The following is a 21,991-nucleotide window of genomic DNA, read 5'->3' as shown; positions in this document are numbered from 1 at the left end:
GTACCTGAGCCCAGGGAGAGTTAGCCTGGGTATTTGCACACTGCCTAATACGATGTAACAGGGATACAGCAACAGCTGCCACGCAAGAGTGCAAAGCTAAGTACTGTTTTAATACCAGACATATTACAAATTTTAATGCAGTCATGTATTCAACATCTAAATAGAACTTATCAGTACTCTGAAATAAGTCTTACATGTTTATTTTCTAGGTCCTGTCATAGGTGAAGCTCTGAACAACTTTATTCTCATTCTTAAGACATGTCTTCAGCCAAACAAAGATCCCGAGATGCGGTTAAAACTTTTCACTGTTTTATCACAGTTGCTCCAGAAAGCAAGTGAAACCGTCAATTCTCAGGGGTAAGTAGAGTTCTAATTTAGCACAGCTATTTGAACACTACAGTGGCATTAAAAAGTAATAACCATGTAGTTATTTAACCCCTATAATTGTGTCCATGTTAGAATGTCTGGGAGAAAAAAAGACTTTCCCACCATCTTCTACAGCATATTTTTCTTGCTGTATTTTTTAACGATGCTTAGAAGGGCAGAATGCAATAATTAAATATAAATACATATATATATAAATTGAAGTCTGGACTTCTTTCACTGTAGTCTTCTTATCTTTACCACTACGGAAGAATTAAAATTGATATCACGCAGAACTGAATAGTTCTTAAAAAATAAAGAACTATAGTTGAAAAAAATATATGTTTGAAAGTTAAGATGGGGATTCTTAGCAAAGATATATGGGGGAAGGGGAGTGTTAGTTGTTGGGTTTTGGTTTTGTTTTTTCCTTCTAGCCAACTTCTAAATCCTTAAACTTTGCCTGTAGTCATTGTAAGGAAACAATAAAACACTCCAAAAAATGAGCATTTAAAAATGATGATATAGCATGGTGTTTAAAAAGCATTAAACTAAATGTTTGATAAGGAATTGTTATTACTCTCAGTGACTGATGATGGAAATCTCCTGTTGCTTGGCGCTATTTATGCATTGCAAATACAATCCAACTATAATTTATGGTGCTTATAAAACCCCATCCATTTATAACAATCCCAACAGTGAGGCTCTTTTGCCATTATTAGTTTAGCCCTACTAGTAGTGCAGACACTTCCGCAAAGTTGTCCTGCACACATAAACCATATCTACTCTGCTCTTCCCAGTACCTGCTGTATTTGGTGTGTAAATGCATTCTGCTTTTTTTAAATAACATTAATCACAGAAAGCATTCTTGCTAAAAGTACTTTGATAGCAATGGTCAGTGATACTTACAGTTTTTTCATTATTCTGATGAGCAAATTGGCACTCAGTGGGCATTCTGGAATGGGAAGCATTCATTCAGGTTCCATGAGGCCATGTGACTATAAATGCAGACATATTTTTTACCTTTTTTAGATATATATTTAATATACTCATGACCCTGCATCCTGTAAGGGGAGAAGGAACACCCTGGTGTTCCCGTTCAGTGAGGACTCCAGGTGAGCTGCAGAATCTCTGCTAACGCATCCCCTAATACAATTTGAGCTAGTGTGCTTAAGGTGGAATGTAAAGAAGCTGTGCTTTTTTTAACTGAAAACTTCTGCGCCAAGTTTGTTGTTACCTGTTTCCATGTTTTCAGGATCCAGTATTAAAATCCTTATTCATATGAAAGTTCTCTTTCTAGTAAGTGAACTACTTGTTTAAACAAATATGTCACTGAGTGGTAGCTACAAGATCAATCTAGATGTGCAAGAACCTCCTGAAAGAAAGAAAGAAAGAAAAGCACTTTGAAAACTATTTCAGGTGTTCCAGGATCTGACTATTTGTTGTAAGGTAATCTATTATATCTCAAATCTGTATCATGTAACTGAGAATGCAAAGACTATGGAGCCAAGAAATGTAATCTCATGTGTTCTATGATGTCCTGTGAACACAATCATAATTTTTGAGTGTGTAATAATGTACTTCAGTCTAAAAATGGGATAATGTGACTCTCTCCTATCTATTTACTTTTATGGACTAATTTTAGTGCCCTTTATTTACTGCAGAACACATTATTAGCTTCTTCTCATCTACCACTCAATCACATCTATTATTTTCTAAATTTGTTTTTAAAACATTAAATATGTTCATTCTTTCAAGGAATTTAATCAAGTTCAGACCTGGTCAACAAGTTAGTCTCACTGTCTTTTCTATATGTTTTAAGTTATCTGTTCTCCTGCTCTTTCTCCTCAGAAATAGCTACAGATTACAGCAGAACAGAATTTGAAGAATTGGGTTAAATTATCTGTTCTGCCTCTCATTGTGATCTGCAGAAAACCATTTAGGCTGCATCTAAGCAGTATGACGGGTACGTTACATGGCATGCTGCAGAGTCCTGACCCACAGTGGTCCTGACTAGGGTGGCTAGGAGGTAGGAAGGACTTCTCCGTGCACATATAGACTTATTCATTCTTTGTTTCTCAGCTCTACAATAGGATTGGTAGCACTTCTCTACCTGAAAGTCTCTGAAGTGCTCAGGTAAGCACATAAAGTTAGGTCACGTAGGTACTACTGGTAGAGAGAGATGAGCAGTGGAGGACCATATGGAGAACGTCATCAAAGAGTAAACATTTGTTTTGACAGGAGTCAAAGTAAATAGGATGAATAAAAAATCTTTTGTCTGCAACCCAGTCATTTGTATAAGGAGAAGAAGAAAACCAACCCAATGAGCTGTCAGCTTCACTAGATTTCCCAGAAAAGGGAAATTACCAGTGTCGAAAAAAAAGACGAATATGTTCTAAACTAATACACTCACCAAATGTAGCTGCACATCACACCGGCTCTCCACAGATAGCAATGATGGAAGTTGTTTTGCTCAGGGCAGCGTGAGTGAATGGTCTTTTGTCAAGATTAGATACATCCAGTGAGCTTAATAGGCCTGTTTGTACGAAGAACACTCCTGGCTAAGGATGGCCCAGTCTAACTCCTAATGAGGCTCTCTGTCCTCTGAGAACAAGAGCAATGCAATGAATTTTACCAGTAGGTTTATTTCAGAAACTCAAAAGCAATAGAGGGAGCTAAATGACTCCTTGAAATCTTGATCCTACTTACTACTGTCACAGCAAATTCTTTAATGTAGGAAGTAACATGTAAAGTTTTTGTGTTTGAAGAGTTGTTTGCAAAGCATTTTTGGACATGTTGATCTGTAAAAGCAAATATAATTTTGCTTTGAATTAGTTGGATTTACAATGTTACTTGTGCAAAAAAACCAAAAACATACACACAAAAAATCCAAACCACAACAATCCACAAACATATAAAGCCAAGTGCAGCAGTGCCATAAAAGCAGAAAAGGAGCCAATCCAGAAATTAACATGGAAGTCCCTAAAATGGGAGTAGCAATTTTAACGTAAACCTACGGTCTGCTTTTTATATCTGCATAAGAGCTAGGTATTATTGTATGGGCATATCACATTTTAGTTATTTCCTATCCAGTTGAAAATAAAGTCTCGAAGTCTATAAATACAAATAGCATAGGATATGTAATTTCATGGAAATTACTCACTTTTAGAGTGAAGTTACATAGATTTACTGATCTGAAAATGGAAAGAGGGAGAATTTAATTGCATCAGCAAAAAATACATGTAGATGGTAATGAGACGTAGTGTGAAGTAGTAGTAAGTTCTGGTTACACAATCACATTCACTGCTGGCAGTAATGTGTTTAGCACCTTACATCATTCTAAGAGTTTAGATAGGAAGGTTTTCAGTTGTTATACTAAACACAGTTATGTGGTCACCTAATTTCTTGAGGCTGACATGATTGAGTCAGATAGTCGCCAGATATTGCTTTACTGATTCCATTTCAAGACACTAGAACAAATACTCTCACAAATAGCATAGCATTATGGTTAACATAATACTGATGGAATTTACCTTTGTGTTCTGACAGATTGCTTTTTCTTTGCAGTTTAACAGAGGACTTTATTGAAAACAGAAGCAGCTACTGATCAGATAGCACAGTAGCACGGATAGATTTGGGGTTTTTTAGGTTTGGAGCTAAAAGGAAATTTGTAATGATGATGAATAATGAGTTATATTTTTTTCCTGGAAAGTTTTTCAGTAGAAAATTGTTAATTCTCAAAAATGTGTTTAAAATAATAAATCTAAAGAGTTTTGGCAAACTTAGATGTGCCTAAGGGATGCCAAATTTCTTGTTATTACTGAATCTTAAGTGCCATCTGCTGGACAGGAAGCAGGAGTGTATCTCAGACTTTCTCAGGCACTAAGAGCTCCCTCGGCCAAGGGGCTAAGCAGCAGCCAGGTGTATTATTTTCATCACGGTGAGGATGAGATTTTCAGTTTGGGGTATGTGCAATGGATAATTAAAGCCTGGCAGGCTGGCTGGTCGGACTTTAGTCAGATGGCACCTGGATGACAAGGTCTGACTGCAGTGGGTAAAGGGTGGTTACGGGGAAGAAGTAAATAAAATTACATTTCTTATGACATTGATACAATATTATTACAGAAGATTTTATTGCTCAGTTGTCACTGCTGGATGATTTTGTTTTGCTGTTGTGAGGATTTTTTTAAAAGTACTTAGTGATAATTGTTTGTTGTTAACATTACCCATTATGTGCCTCCTGTGGCTTGGCACGTCTCTGAGAGCCACTTACTCATCCTGGAAATGTAGGACTCGGAAAAGTCAGCAACAGCTCCTTCCCTTTTTGCCAAGCACCGGGGTGGTGATGTGTTGTTTTGCACTCAGATGGCCACAGCCCAGGTCTGCAGGAAGCTTGAATAGAGTGGGAAACCAGTCAAGGTAGATTTAGCCTGTTGTCAATCTGTTTTGCACACTGCCAGCTGCATTTTTAAGGCACAGTGAATAAATAACCTGAGCCTTAGTTATACAGTCATAGGCCAAGCACGCATCTTTTTGATGCAGAAAAGTTTTTTAACTTGTGTGTGAGATCTGTATCTTAATTTAAAATTATTTGAGCTGGAATTAAATGAATGTGAGGGAATACTGCCTGTTGCAATTGCTGACTCTCACAACAACTTTTAGTATTGTAACATAGTTCAGTAGAAGAGGAGGAAGAAACATGAGCAAAAATATCTCGGATTTGTGTGTTTGTAATGAAAACAAACTACTATTTAGACTGGCACCATCAGAAAATCCTACAGACCTCTCATCCTTGATGGAGATGAGTTTCTGAGCCAAGGGAAAGCTGAAGTATTCTGTGTAGACTCCCTGCAGTATCAGTACTTCAGGTCTCATCAATAGCATTCATACTTTTCACATTATAAATACTTTTCGCTGGACAGTCTCAAAGGGCCTTACAAATATTAAGGAATCCTCACAGCGTTCATATGGGGTGTTATCTCCACTTCACAGATGGAGAAAATGAGACAGAGAGAAAGTAAGTAGTTTACCAAGATAACACAGTGAGTCATGGGCATCGTCTGAAGTGGGAGAAAGTCTAGCCTCCCTTTTCCATGAATGTTAGGTATTTGTTATCTAGAAAAATTAAGTTATGAAAAACTTATCACATACATTATAATCACATCGGCGTATAAGATTTTATTTATTTTTTTACAGAGTCTTTTTTTTTTTTCTTTTCAGCCTATGTTTCTATCCAGAAAATTCTCTTTTACATCCTGTCAGTCTCTTTATCACTTTCTCATGAACCTTTATTTTGCTTTCTTATTTTTGGCTTCAGGCTGTTTCCTAGCTACCTTGAGACTGTGATAAAAGACATACTGGCTCCTAATCTGCAGTGGCATGCTGGAAGAACAGCAGCTGCCATCCGCACTACAGCTGTATCATGCCTTTGGGCTCTTATTCACTGTGAAATGCTTTCACCAAAAGAGGTAAATTCTCTCTTTCTTATCAAATGTAATTTGAAATCTTAGGCAGGAAGACAAAATAAATGCAAGGGGGAAAAAAAAAGAATAAATCCTTATTGTAAGTAATATTTTTCAGATTGACATAGTTTTCATAATAAAATTCATTAATTTTAATTGAGTATCAATAATTGAAAGGATCAGTAGTGGAGAGAGGATGATATCTTGATAAGAGACTTGAGGGCAACAATCTGGTAAGCTGTAGAACTCGCCATCATCAAATTTTGTAGATCTTTGTTCTAGTGTAACATCAGTTCTGTAGCACAAAATACAAACCGCTATTAGCACAACAACTTGGGTACTTGACGTTATTGGAGCCCTAGCCCGTGCCTGTGCAGCAGGCTATCCAGGACATGCTTTTGTGTAATGTGGTGAAGACAACTTGTTCTGTTGCCTTGGAGCCCACAGGTCCAATTAGGAAAAAAAAAATCTAAAAGGTTCCTGGAAAGGGCAGGAGGACTTGAGATGGAACTTGAAGGGCATCTGTAGAAACTGAAGTAGGGAGCAAACAAAAAGGACACTTAAAGAAATGTTACTCACTATAGTGAGTAAGGATTAATTGAATCTGGAGGGTTTCTTGAAGCGGCTTTGCTAACAAAAATGGCATTTGGAAATGATGCACTGGGTATGTGTTAAATATAAGGGCATTTTTAAAAATAAATAGATTTAGAATGTTATTAAATATTGATAGTCTTTCTCGTCTTTATAACAGACCTTAACTGAATAAAATGCTTAAACTCATATAACTAGTTGATTTCACATATATGAAAACATTTCTATCAGAGACTACTGTTCTAGTTAAACACTTTTTCTGAATCAATGCCTTAATGCCTTTTTGCATTAATGTGTATGAAATGTAGACATTAAAATCCAATTATGAAACTCACTAAAATGTGTTTCAACGGTCCTTCTTTAAAAGCTTCCTTTTAGAATGAGAGCACCATCTACTGGTACATACACATAATCCTCATCTCCAAATTTCAAATTATTTAAAGTCTTGCCAACAATTTTTTAAAAATAAAAAGGCAAGTAAGTTTAAGCTTGTACAAGTTACATAAAACTCATCTGCATATATACTGAGCATTCATTAACAGAATGATTGACTGGTGGATTTTCATTTCCCAAGCTTGCTTAGAGGCAAAAATAGAGCTGTGTAACTTCCAAGATTTTCAGGTTAACTTTTATAATTAACTTTTTCAATTAAGCAAACCAGTGTCAGTCAGACTCAATGGTAACTGATGTAACCAGTAAGATATTGTTTTAGAGTGACTGAAAAGCTGTTGCTCTTCTGTGCTTTTCCTGTTACCTGTAGGTGTTAAAAGTCAAAGATGGGCTATTGCCCCAGATTATTGCCGCCATGGATGAAGACTCTAAAATTACTCGACTGATGGCTTGTCGTATTGTTGGTGTTCTCTTAAAAGTCTGTGGGAGGCAGTTTGATGAAGATAAATTTACCAAGACTTACACAGGTAAGTGTAGAAGTTTAATTTTCTTTTTAATTGAGATCTCCATGTGGAACAACTACAGTTGCTTTTTTATTGTAAATACCATAGTTAGCTTAGCTTTTAAGAATGAGAAACATCATGCTGGAGCAGTAGGCAGATTCACGGTATAGCTTTAGGATTCACTGTGCAGGTTGTCCACTTGAGCTGCAGATTCACTCCAACTGGTAGCAATGAAAGCCCTAATACAGACTAGGGAATGACAAAACCAGTTGTATGTCACTATGTCATCTGGCTTTCATCCCATGTAAGGAGCAAAAAGCCTTTAAACAGTTTAAGGTGCAAATAGGGGCAGATTTTACGTAGACTCAGTTTCTCAGCCATTCTTATTTCACTCCCATACACATATAATGCTATTTCTGTGTTCTCTTATCTGGTACTTTAACTATTTGGGTAGTTCTCCCCCAGAGTAATTTTATAGATATTAAGGAAATTGAAGAAGTAAAGTGCTGCACAAAATCATACCATTAGCAGTATTTTTGTGTAAGAGAGGCAATCTAATGTCTTAATTTTGCAGAGACCAAGACATGGTCTTAAACTGATGAGACTGCTTAAAGTGTATGAAGTACACATACACATTTTAGAAAATCAGGATGTCAAATGCTTGAGTAGGTGGTGTTGAGTGTGACTCAAACAGCACTTCCTTCTTGCAAGGCCTTCCTCTAGTAGCTTTAACTGCAGTATTTCATTTCGTTGACAAGTTTAATGTTCTTTGGAAATGCCATCGCTCCTGGCTGAGCAGAACTGAGAAGTATTCCCAACGTTATTATGCGTTAGGCCACTAGATGGAACTTCACTCAATATTACGGTTTTTGCAAGGCTTCCCAGTATTTCATCTGCATTGCTTCTTAGTTTAGATTATATGAAATAATGTTCTAACTATAGTGAAAGCAGAACAGTAATGCATTATATAAATGGTAGTCACATTGTTCTCCTTGCTGTGCTTCAGAGTGCCAAGAGCAAAACATTTCATTGTACCATAAATAGACCTGAATAGATAGCTGGTTGGGTTTTTTTATTAAAAAAAAAAAAAAAGGAGGAAGAAAACCCTAATCTAAGTGCTGTAATGTCAAATAGAGCTATTATCTGTAATGCTTCTTAGCATTGTGTTTAAATGCTGAACAATGAATCGGGAGAAGTACAGTCTATGCTATGTAGGATTTATGTTCTCAGAGATACGTACAAATAAATCGGACTTTCCCAAACTCAGCATCTTAATGACTGATACTTTTTCTTACATGGCACAGTAGAAGCCTAACAACAAACATTTTTATTTTGGAGAAATATGTGATCAGATAATTGTCAAAGTATATCTTTGCATCTTGCATATTCAAATGGTCTGCAATGCAGTCATTCTCTTAAATGGTAATATATGATAGAAATACTGTGCTTTATAGAGCATAAAAATACATACACTACTTCTTTAATGCATTAATAGACAATCATAGTTCTTTGTTAGGATGCTAGAGAATCTTCAACTAATCTATATTTTTTGTAATTTCTTTTAATGTTTTTGACAACATAACAATCCAATAACAATGCACTGTGTGCTTTTAGGAGCAATGTACTATATGTATTCCCAATGTTCAAAAGACAGAAATATGTCATAAATGCAAGAATAATTTCAGTGATTACAAAATACATTTGTTTTTTCAAATGCAAAAGATAACTTTGCTGTTCACAGTGCTCTTTGGTTATGTATATGCTCCTTTTCAGAAGTTTTAAAGCGTTTGGATGATGCTTCATGTGATGTACGACTGGCAGCTGCTCACTCCTTAACTAATTGGTTTAAATGCTTAAATGACAGTGATGTGAAATCTTCAATGGAAAGTCACATTAAGTATCTGTACCAAGAACTGCTGATATATCTCGATGACCCAGATCAAAATACCCAAAATGCAGTCCTAGGTAAGACTTTCAGTCATACGTATTTTTAACAGTGCTTTTTAAGTCATGTTTATGAAAGTAGTGCATGCAATTAGAGGCTAATCCTAACAGGCTGGAAGCTTTTCTTTGGGTTTCAGTGAGTACGTGTATGTGGAATGTAATGTTTTTTATCTAGCACCCACCAGAGTGGAATATCATGTATCTGGTGTGTCAGAAGATTTTATAGATGGTAAACAGGATATGGAGCATAGACACCAATGACTGCAGGATGTGACCACATCCTACCTTGCTTGATGGATTCTTTGGAATTTATTAGTGTATTGGTCTGTGTTCAAGCACATAAGTGTCAAAATGCAAACCTCAGCAAAAGAGAGAGGAATCGGGCTGCTATGACTGCGCAATTTGTAGAAGAGCAACTTCCAGGTTAGGTTTGAGTTACTTCGGAAGAACTTGGATAGAGAAATGCAGAACGGCTAATGATTTTTAAAACATTCTTTTTTCCTTTTTTTTTTTTCTTTTTTTTTACAGAGGTTTTAAAAGAAGGAAGCGTTTTATATCCAGAACTGCTCGTGAAAGAAATTGAAGGAGTTGTACACAAGCATCAAACACCAGCCTATTGTAATCAATTACTACATCACATTCAGTCAGCCAAAGAATCAGCTGTATGATTCAGTGCTGAAATTCTTTCTAATGAACTGTGTCTGAAATCTGTATGATCTGGATTACATCTGTATTTTCATTTGCCTAAGAAAGGCTGAGCAACAAATAGATTGTTTTTCTTTGTAAGTTACTATTAGCTTATTTAAAAGTCAGATTGGTACAATTCTGTGTTCTTTGCTGTTTGAACAGTTCTTTGTATTTGCTAGCAATAAAACAATGTTTTAATTCACTTTGCATTGGAAGTTTTTCAGATATAAGGTTTAAAGGAGGAAGTTTTTTCAAGAATTTGACACTTTATAATTAAGAAAGATAACTTATTTAACAAAGTAGTAGTCTAATGTCAAAGTTACTAATGTAATTGAGTGAAGACTCAGTCTTTCAAGGAGCACTTCAAAGTCTGGATAATATTCAGACTTTGCAGAGACAGGTCTGTGAGGATCAGTTTTATTGGGGGGGTGGGGAGGGAAACAGCCAAACTTCTCCTGCATAATGCAGCAGAATTTTTGTAATGTTTTGAGTTCTCATGCTTATGCTGGTATAATAGGGACATATTCTGAGTAGGTGTCACTGAAGGAATAGTTTTATTGTCATTGTATTACATTTCATGACTAAGAACAAAGCTAACCTTTTTCAAATTAAGGTTTATACACAGGAGGAAATGTGCTGTTTTGTTTAGATTAACAGTACTTGTATTTTTGTATTAAATATATTGCATCTGCAGTTTTTGTTTATACCATTGTGCCTTGGAAAGCAAGCAACATTTGTTTGCATATTACTTTGAAAATAATTTCTCCAACAGTAGGTTAAACCTCGATTTATTTTTTCAAAAGACCTTTGTAGTATATAAGTTTCAGTGTCATCTTATATTCTCTGCTATGTAATAAAGTAAGTGAGTGCCTAGATTCTTGTCTATGTCATTGCGGGGTAGTGTGCTATTTATATTTATTGCAGACACAAGTCATGGAAAACCAGGATCTTGATTTTTAAAATTTTTTTTAAATTATCTATATTAGACAAAAAGTGCTCTAACTCCCAAGTACCTTGGCTTTGCCTCAAGTCTAAAAACAAGCTCAGTGGGGTTTGGTAATACTCCTTATGCTGTAGGAAATCCTCATGTTTGTTGATCCTTCTGAGCTAACTTTATCTTTTCAGACTTGTGACAAAATCGTTAACCAAACCACAATCTGTTTACAGCAACATCTACTTGCATTCTCGAAGAAACATTTGAGAGATATTAGATACACAAGACAAGTCTTATTCCTAGCTTGAAAGCAAAGTCATGCAAACTCATGGCCACTTCTCTGCAAAATACTGGGTTGCTTTGAAAATTCTACCAAAAAGGGACAATAATACTAATGATACAGAGTAACTGAGTAGTTTCTTATGGATCCAAAAGCCATTTTGCATTCCTGTAGAACAGAATACTCACTTTAGATCATATGTACTGTCTTTGAAGTTGACTTTTCTTGTCATGAAAAGCTAAAATATAACCATTCCTCTGTTGAGCAGCATTTTAGTTTACTAAAAACTATTAACTGTTTAACTCGCTGTAACTGGAGGGTCAGCTGAAATTCTTAGAAGGTGCAATGTGAGTGAAATAAAAATCCCTAGAAGACATTAAATGGAGTGAAGAGGTTGTGTGAATATCTGCAGCCTTGGAGATACTCAAAACCTGACTCAACACAGTCCTAGGAAACCTGTTCTGCCTGACTCTGCTTGGGCAGGGATTTGGACTACATGATCTCCAGAGGCCTCTTCCGGCCTCCGCTATTCTGTGATTCTGTGAAATTGTTTCCTTAGTCTATTAGAAGCCAATTTAATTAGACTGGAAACAGACTACATAACTATCCTAGCAGAGTCCTTAGAGTTTTCATTCAACACTGCTCTCAGTTTGAGTGCTGCAAAGGAGCAGGTTCTTCCAATGCAACCTAAAAGTTTCGCTTCAGCAACAAGAAGACAGTTCTTATTGTAATGTTCCCTTGAACGTCCACCAAATAAATCCTACTTAATGATATTACTACAGGCACATTTTTTTAGCTTCCTATGTTGGCAAAAAAAAAATGTAGATTCTTTTACTTTACCACTGACTGCAGACTCCTGATAGCTGCAGCACAAATGTTGTGCAGGTGCTTTTAATGACCCTTGTTATCTGAAGAGATTTGAAAACTCAACTTCAAACGTGGGATTAGAGAAACAGAACCTTCTCAGGTGAAGTGAAATCTAGTCAAAGTTTTTCAAAATGTTCTGAAGCTGGTATACAAATAGTAAGAGTTGAAATATTCATCAAGCTTGATATCTTCAGTAGGCTGGGAAATTTTTTTTCTGCATACACTGAGCATTTTCTTATCTTTCAGAACAGTCTGTTGTGGGATGCCTCTCAAAGAAAAATCTCCGCATCATCCAACAAACCGGCCTTTTCTTCAGAGCCAGGAGAGCTTTGTGAATGGAATATTCTAATAGTCCTTCTAGAGATGTGTTAAATAGCAACCTGATCTTGTTTATGCAGGTGTGACAAACTCGATATCCTCCACTACACTCTTTTATTAGAAAGTGTTCTGGACATAGGACTTCAACAATATGCTGACCCTGCTTATATTTTACCATACTCCAACTTGTATACCCCAAATTTCTCAAATTCCTTTACGAAGAAGTACTGTTGTCAAGTCTCCTGTGGATGGTGAGCCTGGGTTTTGAAGTTATTTTCTTTGAGAATCAACTTTCTCAGCTTCAACCTTTTACTGCATCAGTAAGAACACAACTGAAATGTTTTTTTTTTCCTGTTTTGCTGGACCAGCTATTACATGTACTAGATTTTATTTGCATTCATTGCATAATGTTACTAGGATCATATTCATTACATAACTTCTAAGCAAGGGCAATTTCGGGGGGTGAAATAGTTATCTGGAACTTCCAGGCTCTTTAGATAAGCAGGCTTTAGCCCTGCCCTTCCTGTGACTGTGAGGAACACACATGCTTCTGTCTTCGTCCTTGTAAGCTAGAAGACCTGTTGTGGAAGATCCTGGGACTCGGATTCTCAGCAAAACACAAGTTTTTGGTAAGTGCATGCGTTTGTCTAACTGAACATAGAATCTTCTAAGTATTTGTTGACTACCTTAAATAGAATCGATCAACCGGACATTGAGAGGGCACTGTCAAATGAGGCACCTACACTTTGAGAAAAAGTCTGCATCACAGACCATTTTTTGGAGAGACTGGAGGTTAAGTACGTTCCCAGATCCCTTCACTTCTCATCCGTGCAGGTCCTTTTAGGCAATCTGCAGATTTCCTCAGCAATGCTTTAGGCAGATTGCAGACAGCCTGTCTGCAGGTGTCCGGCAGCCAGAGCACTGTGTCATCTCAGCCCACGGTCAAGATGCACTAATGCTCCTTGTCTGCTTGCGTACACAGCGTGCTCCCCAGGGACTAAGCTCCAGTTATAGCTGGAAAGTTATTATAAACTATAATAACCTGTCAGAAGTCTAATCTAATCTCTACATACAGAACTTCAGCTATTATAGCATAATAACTTTCTAGTTATAACTGGAAATGACCAGAAATAACTGGTATTGTTATGGTATAGTATGACCATAATATTTATTTATGTTATTATACTAAAAGTTATTTTATTATTTCCTATAAGTTATTATACAATAATAGCTATAGTTCTATAGATATAGATTAGATTAGAGTTCTGATGGGTTATTGCACACTTTATCTCACTTGGGGGAAGTCCCTTGTCTGCACAACATAGACATATTACAGCATTACCCACATACAAGGTAACATCTTGGTCTGTGGAAGTCAACCCCTGATTTGAGAGGAGCCAAGTTTCTGTTTCATTTGCAGAATCTGTGTTAGGATCACTGCAGGGGAAGGTGAGCAACTGCTGGCTAGATAAGTGGATCCAAGCTGGTCCTGGTGAATACATAATGGACTGCTCTATGCCTTAGCCCTTCGCATGAAGCTCTAACTGGGTTTTAAAAAGAGAAAAAGAAAAATAAAGCAAAAAAAATCTTCATTATTAGGCAGCTGAAGGGTCCACGAAAATTACAGTTAACAGGCTTGTGTCCATTTGCTGAGATCAATCCCCCAGGGAGGCTCACGAACAGCAGTAACGGAGATGAAGCAGCAGATGTGAGGAGAATGCCTGCTCTGTCGGCCTGCCTTGTATCTAATCGGCTTTTCTTGTTAATGTCTGAAATCCCCTGTAAGTCAGGACGATGGCAGGATCTAGTGGCAAAATTGAATTGAAGTGCTTTGCAGCCCCCTTTTAACTGATAACTTAATTGCCTTGTATGGAGCGCCCATTGCCTTTGGCTGACAGCAATGCTGGTGTAGAGAAAAGGCCATCATGAGTTGGCCATCACACAACGCTGAAGTGTGATCCAGATGGTGAGAAACCTTTTCTTTAATGAGCAAGATATCAGACTTCCAGCTACGTTAGGCAATTTTCATACTAATACAAATATATATGATCATCTCCCCACCCTTGGATAAAAGGTCACTACACTTCATAGAATCACAGAATCTTTAAGGTTAGAAAAGACCTCCAAGATCATCAAGTCCAACTATCAACCTAACACCACCATGTCCACTAAACCATGTCCTGAAGTGCCACGTCTACGTGTTCTTTGAACACCTCCAAGGATGGTGACTCCACCACTTTCTTTGGCAGCCTGTTCCAGTGCCTGACGTTTCAGTGCCTGACCCAGTATTACCAGTCAGAAACACCTTGCTGTGCTGGTTTCTGTCACATTCAGTCCATACCTTCAATCACTGTAGGGACCTGTAACTTTGTAGTTGACAGCAAGGGCGAAAACAAAGAGCAGAACAGGTTTGCTAGGTGTGAGTGCAGGAGTGCATTGGGAATGGGAGTGAGAATCACGGAAGGAAGAAAAAATGTGGGAATCACAGTGGGAAGGGATGGAAAGAAGGGGTAGGACTAGGGCGATGTGGACCTTGGATTGGTGTGGCCTTGTATTGCAGTTGCCCCATACCTGGTGTCAGTTAACAAAGCTTTTTTTTTTGCCTGAATTCTTAGCTGACCTCTAGAGTGTTAAACTGAAATGTTTTTAATATGATAATTTTTTATTCTTATTGATCATTTTTTCTACAGACTTCAGCTTAGACAATAAAATTAAGTGAGCCCACTTTATGTTCAGAGCCTGTTGGATGCTGAGAAACTTTGAGTTTTTGTTTGTCTCAGAGCAGTTTCTTCTGAAACGTGGAAGAATTAACTTGCTATATGTACCAGCTTCTTTTAACAAAACTGGGACATCCAACTAAGTTTCCCTTAAATCCTAGAAGCCAAAGGCTCTACTGTTCCTTATAGCTGAGAAGCAGAGGGAAAGCCAAGTCTAAGCCATTCTCCTCCAGCCTCTTGGCCTGCTCCTTACGGAAAAACAACTGCTCGGGACAAGTCAGAGCAGCCTGGGGAGCTGGAGCAACGCCCGGGGAGTGCGACGTGCCTCGTCCTGCTAGTGCAGAGCGCGGCCTGCCCTGGCTGGGCTCCAGGGGAACGGGGGAACAAATATCCCCGGGAGGGCCTGGCCATATAGCACCAAAGAATTTCAGGGAGGTTTAAATGAAGAAGTGACTTTGCCCTATCTTAAGCCCTTAAACATTATCTACTCTAAAGGCAGGGAAAACAGATATGGAGTAAGCACACAAAGAGAAGGGATGGCCAGAAAAGTGAGGTGATTTACCCTTCTGGGAAGTATTCAGCGGTCTGCCGGGAGGAGGCGACTGGTGAGGGGCTGGACGCCTTACCAAATTATGTGCTGGCTTCCAAGTGTTACTGAGATCAGCTCAACTTTGGCTGCAGCACCTTCAAACTTTCACATAGCTAGAGCAAAGCTCTTTTAAAATAAACAGTAATTACCTAAAATCAGTGCTACATTGACATTAGCAAATGCCTTACATGGATGTTTTTATTTTGCATCCTTTTCTGGTTTTTAGGCATTGGCTGGTTTTACCCATTTTGTATCCAAACAAGTACACAAAGTCTATTTATTTATTTGATAATTACATATTAATTACCCAGTCTTTCCCAGCAAGTGAATCATTTCTCTTGCACGCACAAGTAAATAACAATTTTTGGCCCTTTCTCAAGTGGCACATTCCCTGTTCTTCTGTTTACTGCCATTTGAACCGTCCTTGCGCGCAGCGTTGCGCTGCCTGCCAGAAAACCGTAGGCTCAGGGAGACTAAAGGTTTAACAAAATGTGACTCAGATGCCGACTTCAAATTGCGTGTATTTGCATACGTTCCCCAAATATTTGAACACTGGGGTTTGTTTCACACCATGACTTCTTTGCTGAAAGCAGGCCCGTGACATTTTTTTTTTTTGTGCGGTTGTCCAGCGGTTACTGGGCCTGGTGCTGGCACAGGTGAAGCTCATGTGAGGATTGTGGAATCTGAAGTGTTTAAATCTGGCTGGGTGTGCTGGGCAAGCAGCAGGAATCTTAGAGAACAGCAATCAAAAGCCAAATAAAATCCGAGAAAGATGGAGTGGGAAGGAAACAGTAAGGGCTGATTCAGAAACACAGGGGACGAAAGTCAATGAGGATCCAAGTAGCAGAGGCAGAAGTTAAAATCAGAGGTAACTCTCCCCGTCTCTTTAGCATTTCCCACTCCAAAGCCACCCACGGCTCCATTTTGCGGAGGGGGAAGCCGAGGCAGGGGGCCGCGGCCGCCAGCAGGCCGGTGCTGCCCGAGGGAAGAGCTCGAGGCAGGGAAGGGCGGCCGGGGCGCTGCCGCCATGCAGGGGTGCCCACTGAGGCCGAGGGAAGCCCGGCCGGCGGTGCCCTGCGGCGCTGCCCGTCCTGGAGGGGCGGTGAGTGAGGGGCGGGTACCGGCGGGCGGGGCAGCATGGCGGTGCGCGTCCCTGAGGGGCGGTTACCGGTGGGCGGGGCGAGGCCAAGCTATGCCGCTGCCGCCGCCGGCTCTGCCTTTTCCTCGGTTCACCGGCGCCAGGTAAGCGCCACCGGCAGCACCCGCCTCGCGTGCGGCTCCCCCCTCCGCTGCCCCTTGCGAGGGGAGCCGCTCCCTCCCCCGCGGCCGCGCTGGGGCCGGTGGGGGTCTCCCCGTTCCCTCAGGGCTCAGGCCGCGTTTCCCCGCCCTTCCTCAGAGTGGGGAGGGCCGGCCAACAGCTCGGCGCCAGCCCGTTCCGGCCGTTGCCGCGCTGCCAACCGCCTTCCCCCCACCCCCGTTTACCCGTCACCCGCTGAGCGGCGACGGCTGCCGCCCGCTTCCCGCCTCGGCCCGCCCGCCGCCGCTTCCCGCCGCCAGGGCCGGACCCGGGCAAGGCCAGCTCCGGCGGCCAGGGCCGCGTTAGGCGGCCGCCCGGCTGGAAGCGTTGTGTCTCGGTCTGCGTCCTCCTGCGGGCAGCGGGGAGAGCGGCTTCGTCCTCGGCTCGGACGGGAGCCCAGGGAAGGCGGCGGGGCGTGAGGACGTCGCGTTGGGGAGCGGGCTGGAGTCGTTGGGTCAAAGCGCTGACCTCTCCTGAGGGCCCGAAGTTGTTTGGACGGCGCCGTTAAGCTGGAAGGAGAGAGACAAACCTCTGCCTCTTGGCCTGGCACTTCGAGCGTTTTCTTGTTGGGAGAAACGACAACCTGCAGCTTTCTACTCTGATTTAGAAAGAATTGATAAGCGTGCTGTCGTGCCTGCGCTCACCGCAGCTGCTGAGCTTGAGTGCAAAGGTAACGTCGTGCAATCGGCGTGGCGGTCCGGTGCTGGGTAGTGCCAGACCTTCTTCAGTGTCCCCTCGGCTGTCACCTCCGGGCAGCCGGTGTCGCTGAACTGCTGCTGTGGGGAAAGCGCTGGTAAACAGACAGGATTTAGCTGTAAAAGAGTTTGGCATCGCTCGCTGAGCGAGGGATTGGTTGTAGTTTTACTTGCAAAATATGATATTTCAGCATTGTGCCCATTTCGAGATGGTGGAGCTGTGCTCCTGGTGTGGTGATGACATTTGGTTGCTCTTCAGTATGCCCAAGGCTGCAGGTGTCTGGAACACTAAACTGCTGGGAGGCAGCGCCTGCTTTTTTGACGGTCTCAGAAAGTTTTGTATCTGTGGGAAAGAAAAAGTATTTGCTTTGCCTTATTTTATGTCACCTTATTTGTTTAAAAAAGGCATTGTTTGTGATATGTTAAAGGAAAGGAAGGTCTTAGCTAGCAAATTCCAGGTTCCGTGCCTCCGCAGTACTTGCAGTCCTATCCCGTCGTCTGATTTTCAGTTTAACGTTTCACAAAAAGGAAGTGCAATCTTTCTTTGCTCACTTAAAAAAAAAAAAAATTCTCAGTGCTTTGCAACAGACTAGTGCTAACAGACTGTTAGAAGCTAATGCTTCTGTTGAATTTCCAAGTTAACGTCCAATTTTTTCTCTCCCCTGTGAGGGTGCATTACTATTTACTGATTTTCATAATGTTACGGAAGTGAGTTGCAGGCTTTTTTGTTGTCAGAGGTCTATTTGGAGGGCTTTATTGGCAAGCGTAGCAGGCTTTCTACATTTATATGCTAGTAAATGTGGCGCACGTATATATCCTTAAATCTGCGCTACTTGACAGGCTTGTGACTTGGTGACGATAAGAGTTGTGGACATCTTAGGATACAGGTGTAGGAGTTGGTTATGACGAGTAAGGTGTTGGGTTGGGTGAATATCGAGGTGGTTTTATTTGGCACGCCTTTTCGTATCATCCAGTGAGCTCACGGTTAACACAGGTTAAAACGCAGGCGACCGAGCCGTCCGCAGGCGTTTGCCGAGGTTCAGCTCCCCCAAAGCGGGACCCAGCGGGTTAAACGCTGCGGGCTGGCGGGGGCGGCCGCGTCCAGTGAATTCAAACCCAGCCTCTGAGTGACAGGGGAGGCGCGGAGGCTGGCTCGCAGCCTGCGGGCTTTGTTGGGCCCGGGAAGCCATTTTGGGATCCGGCGGTGTGGCATGGAACAGCATGTCCGGTCCGCCGGGGAGCGCTCCCTGAGCCCGAGCCGCCGTCGCGGGGTCCCCGGTGCTTCCCCCCCGGGGCGGTGCAGCCCCTCCTGGGCCGCTCCCTCTTGCCCTGCCGCGGCGGCTCCGCCGGCCCGGGGACTGCCCCGGGGCGAGCGGCCGGAGCGCGCTGACCCCGCCCGCAGGCTGCGGGGGAAGGCCGAGCGCTGGGCCGGGTTAGGGGCGGAGGCACGGCGAGGCCTGCGCCCGGAGCTCGCTGTGTGCATCCGGTTGTGGGGTGATGTGGAGGTGCCTGGCCTAGGGAATGGCTGGGTGCGCTGCCGGGCAGGGGCTCAGGTGCTGCGCCTGTAAACAATGAACGTTTTTATTGTTTCACCGTAGCTGAAGGTACAGCTGGTTTCTTTTAAAAAGCCATTTGAAGGAGTACTTGATGTGAATATGCAATGTTACTGCTTTGCGAAGAGCCTTTCTCTTTTATTTTTCTCAGTAGCGTTACAGTTGGATGCCTGTGTTTGTGGTTCTTTGACGTAATCCTCGATGGTAACGTGGTTTAAATGTGAATTTTATTACTTGGGATTTTTTATTTGTTTGCTTTTGTGTTTTTATTTTAAAGGTGCGCTAATGTTTTAAGAATACGTGTTTTAATAAAATGTTGCTTTAACTTGAAGCTCTTTGCTCTTCAGCCTGTTTAAACTAGTAGTTAATTGGATATACGGCAACATTCTTCGTGGAGTATATTTACTTAGGAATTTGCCTTTTTAAAAAAAAATAGTTTTATTGGTTATTCTGAGTAATAGTAGAAAATAAAAATTGAAATTACAAGTAAAAAATGGCTTGCTCTCAGGAACTGGTAGGGTTGCATACTCCAGTGTCAATTATTATTAATATTTGCCCAAAAGCCTGTTTAGCTTTTGTGGCATTACTACATTAAATCATAATGACTTAAGCATAGTTTGTTTGCTTTAAAAGATAAGGATAGAATTGGTTCCACTGGAAGTAGTACTATCAACATCTCTCTAGGACTTTACATGCATACTTTTTTTTTTACCCCTTGTAATGTAGAAAATAAGACATGCTTTCTTGCAAATTCTCTCATTCTATTACAGACTTCTCCATGAATATTTCCACTCTGCCAGGGTCTCATTGGTGAAATGGTAGTTTACCACTTCCTTTGTCACAAAGGGTGATTGTGAAGAAATGCCTAGATAGTATGTTGGTGGAAGTTTATTTATGTACCCAGAAAGACTTAAGAGGAGGTTCATCCTTGTCCTTGCCACATGCTTGTAGAGTACATACAACATGCATTTGGTGCTGCTTCCCCTCTAGTCATGCTTCTGTGCTTAAAGGTCATTACCGGAGCATCTCATCATTTTACATCAAAGCCAGGAAGTTTGATGCAGAGGTACTCCTGTTTCCTTGAGGCTGGCTGATTCTGAACTTGATTTTCAGATAAGCTGGCTTTATGAGGTAGTGGTGTGGTCTCATGTTGCTTAGATGTTTCATAGCCCACGTCTTCTGAAGAGAGCCAGGGGGCTTAGTGTGGAAGTAAATTCTGCTGCACTGATTACAGGAGTCCCTGTGTTTCCTTGTGTTCTGGCCAAGTCAGAATCTGTGTCTTCTCCTGCCTGTCTACTCTGCTGACTTATTGTAACGCTGATTCAGTTGAATTGCAAGGGAGAGATGATTGTTGTTGTCTGCTTTCCCCCAAAAAGCAAATAACCCAGCTGTCTCCTCTGCAGGAACGTGGAAGTTAGTTTGTAAGTTGAGGTGCATCTAGTGTCAGCTTGCATCCTAGCTGAAATGTGTGCTTCTCTCTAATTGCCTTTAGGTTGTCTTTTAAATGCATTCTTACTGCGTTTACTTATTTACTTTACTGTTACTTGGGGTTTTTATGTAACTATATGCTTAGTTCTTTCACTAAGGTCCCTTAATACTAAGAAATAGATGTTCATGGGCTTCTGAAGAAGGAAGAAAGGTTACTTAAAGTTTGGGCCCAGTAGCGCTTGCAACAAAGTTGATACTAAAAGCCTATGTGAATCTGAGTCCAGACAGATCTTATTAGCATGTCTCTTCCAGTTGTATATGAAAGTTTTATAAACAAGAAGAATTAATATATGAAAGGTTGAGTGCTGTTAAACACGAGCGAACAAATTAGAGGGAGTTATTATCCACCTACCTCTGGTCGGATCTGTCGTTTAAAGTTCTGCTGTAATAAATATGCAGAATATTTCTAAATCTTTGGAAGAAATGGATAACTAAAATTAAGCTGTTGAACTATAGCCAGGGTTTTTAAAAAATCCACTTTCATAGTAAATTTTAGATGCCTGTTTTTGAAAATTGTGGTGGTTATCTCTGAAGATTATTTTCAAGTTCTATTTAAGTCAGTTAAGGCTCTTTTGTTACTTTGAAAAATCAAGTAAAGTTTTTTTTTTTTCTCTTTGAATTAATTTTAGAGCATCAGACCAGCAGTGAATCAAACCAAGCCCCTGCATCTTCTAAGACTGATTTCTAACTACATAGTGTTTAGGCTGCAAACCTGTTACCTTTACCGGAGATCTTGGTGCTGTGAAAACCAGCTATTAATAGACCTACGCATAAATACCTCCAAGGCTTTTCAGTTAGTAATGCCGTTCTCCAGTACATGTTTTATCTAATACTAACTTAATGATACATCAAACCCTAGCAAATAAGGAATATGATGTAAATTCTAGCATTTGATTTCTTCAGAAGTCAAGCAGAGAGAGCACTGGTGAGGAAGGGGGAAAGAACAGGAAAGAAACTGAGCCAATATGTTATTTTTCAAAGCCTTCCTTTGCCCTGCCAGTATGAGTAGCAGAGACAGAGGGAGGAGTTGGGTAGCTACAGAGAGCTCACTCACACAGCGTAGCTTTCCGTGTGGGAAAATATTGCTAGGTGTCAAAAGCATGATATCATGAGATTTCTCTAGCCTATGGTTTAAAAATCTTTCTGTTGGGCTGGACCAATTTAAACAGATCAACCTTAATCATGGTTTGAATTTCAGTAGGCATATGTCCAAGAAATCCCTTTCGCCGTTGTTTAAAACGGCAAAAAAGCAGTGCTGTCTGATGTTAATGAACACCCCTCACCTTGAAAGTCACTGTAGTTTCACTTTTGTTACT

At 40.7% G+C, this 21,991-nt stretch overlaps 2 protein-coding genes across 15 annotated transcripts in view; both read left to right on the top strand.

The window, feature by feature from the left end:
- DNAAF5 (dynein axonemal assembly factor 5) overlaps positions 1-10,810 on the top strand; it is a 29,014-nt gene extending 18,204 nt beyond the window's left edge. The window contains exons 9-13 of the mRNA XM_010117296.2: positions 210-357; positions 5,678-5,828; positions 7,174-7,330; positions 9,080-9,271; positions 9,779-10,810. Coding sequence (XP_010115598.2) covers positions 210-357; positions 5,678-5,828; positions 7,174-7,330; positions 9,080-9,271; positions 9,779-9,918 — 788 coding nt within the window. The 3' untranslated portion in view covers positions 9,919-10,810. The remainder of the gene's footprint in view (positions 1-209; positions 358-5,677; positions 5,829-7,173; positions 7,331-9,079; positions 9,272-9,778) is intronic.
- Positions 10,811-12,835: 2,025 nt separating this feature from the next.
- SUN1 (Sad1 and UNC84 domain containing 1) overlaps positions 12,836-21,991 on the top strand; it is a 34,709-nt gene continuing 25,553 nt past the window's right edge. For 6 of the 14 annotated variants that reach the window (XM_086759819.1, XM_086759827.1, XM_086759822.1 and 3 more), the window contains exon 1: positions 15,991-16,884. The gene's annotated coding sequence lies outside the window, so the exon portion shown is untranslated. Of the gene's footprint in view, positions 12,966-15,990; positions 16,885-16,908; positions 17,610-19,047; positions 19,239-19,338; positions 19,392-21,991 lie in introns of those variants that run through there. The other 8 variants (XM_086759818.1, XM_086759813.1, XM_086759814.1 and 5 more) reach the window with 8 other exon arrangements.

This window comes from Chlamydotis macqueenii, chromosome 15 (assembly GCF_036417535.1).
Source record: "Chlamydotis macqueenii isolate bChlMac1 chromosome 15, bChlMac1.mat, whole genome shotgun sequence".
In the NCBI taxonomy this organism is placed as follows: Eukaryota; Metazoa; Chordata; class Aves; order Otidiformes; family Otididae; genus Chlamydotis; species Chlamydotis macqueenii.
This window is presented reverse-complemented; position numbering and strand designations above follow the sequence as displayed.